Source organism: Tachysurus vachellii, chromosome 2 (assembly GCF_030014155.1).
Source record: "Tachysurus vachellii isolate PV-2020 chromosome 2, HZAU_Pvac_v1, whole genome shotgun sequence".
NCBI lineage: Eukaryota > Metazoa > Chordata > Actinopteri > Siluriformes > Bagridae > Tachysurus > Tachysurus vachellii.
Window position 1 is genome coordinate 24,076,516 of NC_083461.1, and position 9,443 is coordinate 24,085,958.

Genomic DNA, 9,443 nt, shown 5'->3' on the forward strand with positions numbered 1-9,443 from the left:
CGCGGCTTTACCTGTGTGTGAGATTAACACCGGAGTCTGCAGGAAATTCTGCTGAAAGATAAACAGAAAGCGCAGAACCTCAAACAGCGGGTGAGAAACACCATCGAAATGAAAATGATTGCAGTTTATTAATGAAGATGAACTTTACATCCGGAAACAAGTCGGTAAGGAGAAACTCGCAGGAGATTTTACAAGCTTGTCGATAATTAACACATTTTACAGGCTTTTTATTGCGATCAAATAGCTTTAATACTGAATTCTAGCACTTTGCAGTTTTCTTTAATAAAATTAAGTATCACATGAGGTCTAATTCTTTACAATTCAATGCCAGAGCGATAAATAAGTCCAGGATCAAAATAAACACGAAGGGGAAGATGTCAGCGTTCAGGAACAGAATAAACATCAGCAGGAAAAAAGATTTCTATATGTTGAGTTTAGAAATGTTTCAAGAGTTTTCTCTTAATACTTTTATTTCTGTCGTCTCGTATTAAGTCATTTACCGTTTAAATGATTCGGAATCAGGTTCAAAGTTCATCCTTTTTCTTTGATGAATATGAAACTTTCCAACAAAAAATTAAAATCACTGCAAAGAGAAAGAAGTGTCTTTTTACACCTCAGTGTTAATTCAATAAAATCCATTTGTCCAGTTTTGTCCTTGAAATGTTTCATCAATCCAAAACAGACAGATGCAAGAATTCACAACAACACAATTAAAGAATATTTGTTTTTAAATTAAACCATAATTATTAAATATTAAATCATCATTTTTTAAATATCAAATCATCATTTGTTGACATTGTCTCAAAGCAGTTTTGCAGAACACAAGAAATATAGTACAGGAAGTTTAATATTATATAAAAGTTCCAGATTAATATTAGCCTTGTATTTAAATGTGTTTGTATTAATATCTAATGAACAAATCTGAGGTGACTGTGGTGAGGAAAAACTTCCTTAGGTGGAAGAGAAACCAACCTTGAGAGGAAACAGACTCAAAAGTGAATCCATCCTCATTTGGGTGACACTGGAGGGTGTGATTATAAACTGTTATAAACGCTGGAGAGTGATATTATAAATAATATCCTTTCTACAGTCAGATACAGTCTGATAATTGCAGGTCCGTAGCCTGCCTATTGAAGGGGGGGGGGGGGTTCATTTTTCAAAAAATGGACCTTTTTGCAGTTTTTCTCCTCCGTTTGCATTTAACTATGAGGTTCAAATACATCCTTTTGGTGACCTTTTATGCACTAATTTGTGCTGGATTAGCTTGTCTGCTGGTACCTTAACGAGCATGCTTTTTGATGCACCTAAATTATTTACTGCATTGTTGTCAAATTGCTTCCTCATGTACCACCTTTGCCAGTCCATAAACAGTTCATAAGTTTAAAGACCACACTAACAACAGAATAGATTTAATGATCTTTACTGAAGTATTAATAATAATTATTTTCATCATCATTTCTTGACTCTCTGTCAATGCCTCTTTGCTTGTTGCTGTATTTGTCTTGACACTTATGGATGTAGTACACTGGTCAGTTCCAATCTTCTTGGGTGCAATTATTACGTAACTAGTACGTCGTGTGTTAGCTGGGTAGGCATCGTAAATCATTTAATATACTAATCATTCCAGATCATTTACCTCAAGCGGTCCGCTTTGAAGTTCTCAGAGGAATAAAGACGCGCACCGAAGGAGAGAAGCATTTCCATTGGCTCCAGTCTGCCGGTATTGGCCAATCAAAAGTCGATATTGCACAGCCAATATAACTGAATATCCCACTATGTTTTATGATTATAATTACGCTACGTTTATATGAATATTATATTGTAGACTATTGAGTGGATAAAATATAGAAATTCTTTTAATATATATATACGTATATGTATATATACGTATATATATATATATATACACGCCTCTAAATGTGTATATATATATATATATATATATATATATATATATATATATATATATATATATATATATATATATATATATACATACATACATTTAGAGGCGATGCTTCCCCGTTGTTTTGAAAACTCTCTCTGAACTGCACGGGCGGCACACACACACACACACACACACACACACACAGCTACAATAATGTATCGTATTCATTTGAAACAGCAACCCAGAATATTTGTCACAAGCATTGATTAAAACAATGATGACAATAATCACATGACCTTTGGCAGTGAGGGGGGGTTCGTTCGAACCACTCGAACCCCCCGTGCCTACGGGCTTGTAATTGTGTATTGATGAGGAGGTTTTTGTCCTCAAAGACCACATGGAGTAGACATCTTCTCCTTGAATGTCCAAAATCTTCATGAAGTGGAACACAAGTGCCACTGCTATCTCAGGATCCTCACAGAGTTGGCCTCTTCTCACTTAAGGCAATAAACATGGTCAGGAGCTGAGGCTCATTACAGACCCTGGAGCTGTGTGGTAGCAAAGCTATCGACTGTGCCACAAAGGCATTCAGCTTCCAGATAGAATAATAATGCTGTTTGTTTTATGCTCTTTCTCGATGTTCACTTAATTCTTGGTGTATTCAGATATGGAGGAATACTACAGAAGACTGTTGACATTATACATACATGATTATAATGAGTAAATTATTTGACCCATACACTGTGATATCAAAGAAGCTTTTATTTAGGGTGACATCAGCTAAGCAGAACCAAATTTGTTTATGCCAGTCCATCAAAGAGAAACATAACACATATATTTGGAAATCATTTACAGTTAGGGGCAAGAGTTTGAGTAAAGAACCCATGAAATGATTTGAGGTGGGTGAAAACCAGGGAATTTGGAAAAATCCCACACAAACATGAGAAGAACAAGGACTAACCTCAGGACCAAAAAGATGACGTATGGATATTGTTTATATGGGCTAATTGTTTTCTTCTGGTGGGAAGTCATAGAAATGCAATATTTAGTGGTTCCAATAAATAGCCAGAAGAATATTGTATAGAATATTTAGTAAAGAATTAAAGTTACATGAATCCAGGGCCACTTTTTGTAAAAATGAGTTAAAGGACAAACTTTGTGGTTCAGCTCATGGTAATAAACTTCTGTATTTAGGGCCAATGTTTAATAGTGTTTCTTTAAGAGATCCAGACAATATGTGTGTAGTTTGTGTAAACACATTTATACACACTCTACTATTTAAATAGCAGAAAGTAAACAATAGAAATATGTCAATTTGATCATATATGGGATTTTTATAAATTAAAATAAGAATAAGTCAGTATAAAATAATCAGATCAGATCAGTAGAATAAATAAGGGAGTGACGTAATGACGTATTGATTTAAGTGCAATCCCGACTCTTTTTCACATGAATCCTGTGTTTTCAGGTGTGTCATTAGATATTTTTTCTTCATTTCGATGGTGTTTCTCACCCGCTGTTTGAGGTTCTGCGCTTTCTGTTTATCTTTCAGCAGAATTTCCTGCAGACTCCGGTGTTAATCTCACACACAGGTAAAGCCGCGATGACCGCATACTCAAACCTGGACACGCCCACAATTGCGTCAGCATGGTTTACGTTGAGAAAATGACTTGAGTCTCAAGTTTATTAAAACATCTAAATATTTCAGACAGAAAGTTACATGAATGAATAAAACAATTTGAGATGATAAATGTAAATGTCACAGTATACCACACACACACACACAATCACACACACACACGCACACACAAAAACACACTCACACACACACGCGCGCGCACGCTCACACTGACACATACGCACACACACACACGCAAACACTGACACACACACACACTGACACACACAGAAACACGCACACACAAACTCACACACGCACACACAAACTCACACACACACACTCGCACGCGCGCGCGCGCGCACACACACACTCACACACACTCACACACGCAAACGCAAGCACACACACGCACACACACCTAGCGGTATATTTTCATAGGTGTGACATTTGGTTTTTTGGTTGCTTTCAGAAAGTGAAATTCCACTCGTAAGACTTTCTTTACATTGTGCATCTCACTTGTTTATAAATACTGAGTATTAACAGTGCACACGATGGTGAGAGTAAAGTGTAGAGAACTTCACAGTCTTATTAGGAATACCAGTCTGCTGAGAGTAGAGTGTGTATACTGGGAATATAATGTCTTCACGTTTGATGCACCTTTGTGTCATTTTGACTCTGTGCAGTTTGAGCTGTGGCTTCAGCTGCCGATGGATGAACCTCAAATTCAAACAGCACCATGGGACATGTTTAGGACTGCTTAGAGAAATGGTATGTCTTATCTATCTATCTATCTATTTATCTATCTATCTATCTATCTATCTATCTATCTATTTATCTATCTATCTATCTTCATTATTTTGCTAACATCTGTCTTGTTTCCATACATTCAGGGAGAGGAAATCAACATCAACTCCTCCATCCCGGATAACTGGCATCACTGGTTCTTTAATCACAGCCATACTCAGGTTAATACATTAATGATGATTTTCACATACAGAAACTGTTGTACATGTCCTGTTATTCCGTGTGTCTTCCTCCTTCATCCTCATCTCCCTCCTTTCTCCCTCAGCCTGAGAAGCAGATCTGGTTCATCGTTCAGACTCTGGACGAGGTCTCGCGGCTATTGGAAGAGCCGGACTCTGTGTCCTGGAACAAGGACAAGCTGGAAACTTTCTTACATTTGCTGGATCAGCAGGCCAACGGACTACGCTCATGTGTGAGTGCTCGTTTTCTCATTGTCCTCTCTAAATGTCTCAATCAGGTGTGAGATGAACATTGGACAGTAAAGTAGACATGAGGTTTATGGACTGATTTTTGATCAAATCGAAGTGATCCAAGCATAATGTACTCTTTTAATGTGTTTTTTTTTTTTTTTTATCACAGCTTGATCACAAAATGAAAAAGAACAAACGATTGCCCTTATACTTCAAAAGACTAAGAGATCTCACCAAGAACGAGAAGGTCAGCAATTTATTCATCATCCCTTTTTCACACACAAATTACAACAGAGACAGAAAGATATTTTTAAAGTAAAGGTCTGACGATGAGCTGAAATACTAAAATATCGGGATTTAACTTTACAGCAGGAGAAGAACGAGGCCTGGGAGTGGATCAGAAAAGAGCTGCTTCAACTCTTCGGGCTGTTGGACTTTTTCCCTGCTGTCTCTGGGAATCTTGCTGCAAACGACAATCAATCATAAGCAGATCATTGCGGTGGAAACCGGACGGCTCTGAGACCAATTCACAGAACTGCCAGAGAAAAGCTACTGGCTGTTGTGAAAGCCTCTTTACCTCCAACTGCTCAGCTTTTAGTTGAATTGGTTTTTCTTATGATCTATTTAATTTTGTAATGAAATTATTTATTTTAAAAGTATATGTGTGTTAAATTATGAAACATTGATCATGCCTTATTTTCTTAAGTATTTCTATTTAAAATTTATTTACAAATAAATTATGTATTTATTCATTCATGCTTTATGCACCTGCACTGTGAAAGTTTTGAAGATGTCAGTTCAAGATCCTGTTACAGTTATACTGCAATTGAGCGCATCTTAATAAAAATTACATAAAAATACCTCAGTTGTGTATGTGTTATTCACTTATTACTAAATACTGGAGTTTATAAAGCTGACAGTTGATGTCTTTAACAATTTTATCTTCATAGTCGGTTTCTACAATATTACGATGAGTCTGACGACTGTTCCTGAACATTACAGTGTGATTGCTGTGCAAAACACATCTGACATCGAATCCAATGTTTGTGCAGCAATTGTACCAGAATAACGTTTATATAAAAGTAAATCCAGTGAGCTGCATGTGTGTGTGACGTTATCCATCAATGAATAAGCATTGGGAACTGAACAATAATTCAAGGTGGGGTCAGACCTGAAATCCAGCCCTAGCTACATCATTACATCTAAACTTTTTTTTTATTTTGTTAAGTGTCCATTTCTATTTGGTCTGTTAATGCCAGAGGTAAAACAAATCAGTTCAAGAAAACTGTACAGAAGGTAAATAATCTTACTTTATTCAAGAAAGTAAAGCTTCTGATTCCCAGATTAAAGACATTTCTCTTTAGCCAGACATTTAAATACAAGTCTATATTAATCTGGAACTTTTGTATGATATTAAACTTCCTGTACTATATTTCTTGTGTTCTGCAAAACTGCTTTGAGACAATGTCCAATGTTAAAATCACTATACAATCCATCGATATATCCATCCATCTTCTACCGCTTATCCAGGGCCGGGTCGCGGGGGCAGCAGTCTGAGCAGGGACACCCAGACTTCCCTCTCCCCAGACACTTCCTCCAGCTCCTCCGGGGGAATACCGAGGCTTTCCCAGGCCAGCCGAGAGACATAGTCCCTCCAGCGTGTCCTAGGTCTTCCCCGGGGCCTCCTCCCGGTTGGACATGCCCGGAACACCTCCCCAGGGAGGCGTCCAGGAGGCATCCGGAACAGTTGCCAGAGCCACCTCAGCTGACTCCTCTCAATGTGGAGGAGCAGCGGCTCTACTCTGAGCTCCTCCTGAGTGACCGAGCTCCTCACCCTATCTCTAAAGGAGCGCCCAGCCACCCTGCTGAGGAAACTCATTTCGGCCGCCTGTATCCGGGATCTTGTCCTTTCGGTCATGACCCAAAGCTCATGACCATAGGTGAGGGTAGGAACGTACATCGACTGGATCGCCTTACGGCTCAGCTCTTTCTTCACCACAACAGACCAGTATATCGACCGCATCACTGCAGAAGATACACCGATCCGCCTGTCGATCTCCCGCTCCATCCTTCCCTCACTCGTGAACAAGACCCCAAGATAAACTCCTCCACTTGAGGCAGGAGCTTTCCACCAACCTGAAGGGGACAAGCCACCCTTTTCCGGCTGAGAACCATGGCCTCGGACTTGGTGCTGATTCTCATCCCTGCCGCTTCACACTCGGCTGCAAACCGTCCCAGTGCACGCTGAAGGTCCTGATTTGAAGAAGCCAACAGGACAACATCATCTGCAAAAAGCAGAGACGAAATCCAAACCAGACTCCCTCCGGCCCCCGACTGCGCCTAGAAATCCTGTCCATATAAATAATGAACAGGACCGGTGACAAAGGGCAGCCCTGCCGGAGTCCAACATGCACCGGAAACAAGTCTGACTTACTGCCGGCAATGTGAACCAAACTCCTGCTCCGGTCATATAGGGACCGGACAGCCCTTAGCAGAGGGCCCCGGACCCCATACTCCCAGAGCACCCCCCCACAGATCACCACGAGGGACACAGTCGAATGCCTTCTCCAGATCCACAAAGCACATGTGGACTGGTTGGGCAAACTCCCATGAACCCTCCAGCAACCTGGTGAGGGTATAGAGATGGTCCAGTGTTCCACGACTGGGACGAAACCCGCATTGTTCCTCCTGAATCCGAGGTTCGACTATCGGCCGAATTCTCCTCTCCAGTACCCTGGCATAGACTTTTCCGGGTAGGCTGAGGAGTGTGATCCCCCTGTAGTTGGAACACACCCTCCGGTCCCCCTTCTTAAACAGAGGGACCACCACCCCAGTCTGCCAGTCCAGAGGCACTGTCCCCAGCCGCCACGCGATGTTGCAGAGGCGTGTCAACCAAGACTGCCCCACAACATCCAGAGACTTGAGGTTCTCAGGGCGGATCTCATCCACCCCCGGTGCCTTGCCACTGAGGAGCTCCTCAACCACCTCAATGACCTCAGCTTGGGGGATCGATGAGTCCTCAACTGAGCCCTCTGCCTCTGCTTCCATCACTATACAAATAAAATTTAATTAGAATTGAATAGAAATTCCAAGCTTTTATTGTAAATGAGACAGCACAAAATGATAAATGATAAAGCACAAAAATGGGAAGAATAACATAAAAAATTAAACATACGTGAATCTAATGCTGGACATTAGGCTGTTTTTTATATTAGGAACAAAATGATGATTTAATATTTCATAATTATGGTTTAATTTAAAAACAAATATTCTTTAATTGTGCTGGTGTGAATTCTTGTATCTGTCTGTTTTGGATTGATGAAACATTTCATAAAAACAAAACTGGACAAATGGATTTTATTGAATTAACACTGAGGTGTAAAAAGACACTTCTTTCTCTTTGCAGTGATTTTAATTTTTTGTTGGAAAGTTTCATATTCATAAAAGAAAAAGGATGAACTTAGAACCTGATTCCGAATCATTTAAACGGGAAATGACTCAATACGGGACGACAGAAATAAAAGTATAAAGAGAAAACTCTTGAAACATTTCTAAACTCAACATATAGAAATCTTTTTTCCTGCTGATGTTTATTCTGTTCCTGAACGCTGACATCTTCCCCTTCGTGTTTATTTTGATCCTGGACTTATTTATCGCTCTGGCATTGAATTGTAAAGAATTAGACCTCATGTGATACTTAATTTTATTAAAAAGCCTGTAAAATGTGTTAATTATCGACAAGCTTGTAAAATCTCCTGCGAGTTTCTCCTTGTCGACTTGTTTCCGGATGTAAAGTTCATCTTCATTAATAAACTGAAATCGTTTTCATTTCGATGGTGTTTCTCACACGCTGTTTGAGGTTCTGCGCTTTCTGTTTATCTTTCAGCAGAATTTCCGGCAGACTCCGGTGTTAATCTCACACACAGGTAAAGCCGCGATGACCGCATACTCAAACCTGGACACGCCCACAATTGCGTCAGCATGGTTTACGTTGAGAAAATGACTTGAGTCTCAAGTTTATTAAAACATCTAAATATTTCAGACAGAACGTTACATGAATGAATAGAACAATTTGAGATGATAAATGTAAATGTCGCAGTATACCACACACACACTCACACACACTGAAACTCACACACACTCACACACACACATACACACACGCGCGCGCGCGCACACACACACGCAAACACTGACACACACACACACACACACACATACAATTCCTCTACAGTTCTTCTCTTTTTCTACCCATCCCGAGGAATTCAGAGATTGTTCCAGCTGCAGTTGTGCTCCGCTTCGTGAAGGATTCGGACACTCAAAGAGAAGATGGCGAATCCATGTGGTCTTTCAGGACAACAACCTCCTCATCAATACACAATTATCAGACTGTATCTGACTGTAGAAAAGACCAATGTTGTATAAAGTACTAGAAAGCAATACTTGAGTAAAAGTACAAGTATCGTACTAGAAAAAGACTTTGGTATAAGTGAAAGTTACCTTTTAGAATATTACTCAAGTAAAAGTCTTAAAGTATCTGATATATACTGTACTTAAGTATCAAAATTAATTTTCTGATATTTAATGTACTTAAGTATTTGAAGTAAAAGTAAATAGTAAAATTTCAGTGATTTTCGGTAGGCATAAGAGGCGGTTCTAGGATTTCATCTTTAGGGGGCTTAGCCCTCAGTGAGAATTTAAAACAAGAAGAGTTTATATT

General features: G+C 39.5%; 1 protein-coding gene across 1 annotated transcript; it reads left to right on the top strand.

Annotated features, from left to right (window-relative positions):
• The first annotated feature begins 4,145 nt into the window (after positions 1–4,145).
• On the top strand, positions 4,146–5,209 carry LOC132860279 (interferon a3-like). The gene is made up of 5 exons (XM_060891430.1): positions 4,146–4,277; positions 4,400–4,474; positions 4,579–4,725; positions 4,893–4,970; positions 5,093–5,209. The coding sequence occupies exons 1-5, from the start codon at positions 4,146–4,148 to the stop codon at positions 5,207–5,209; spliced, it is 549 nt and encodes a 182-aa protein (XP_060747413.1).
• The last annotated feature ends 4,234 nt before the right edge of the window (positions 5,210–9,443 follow it).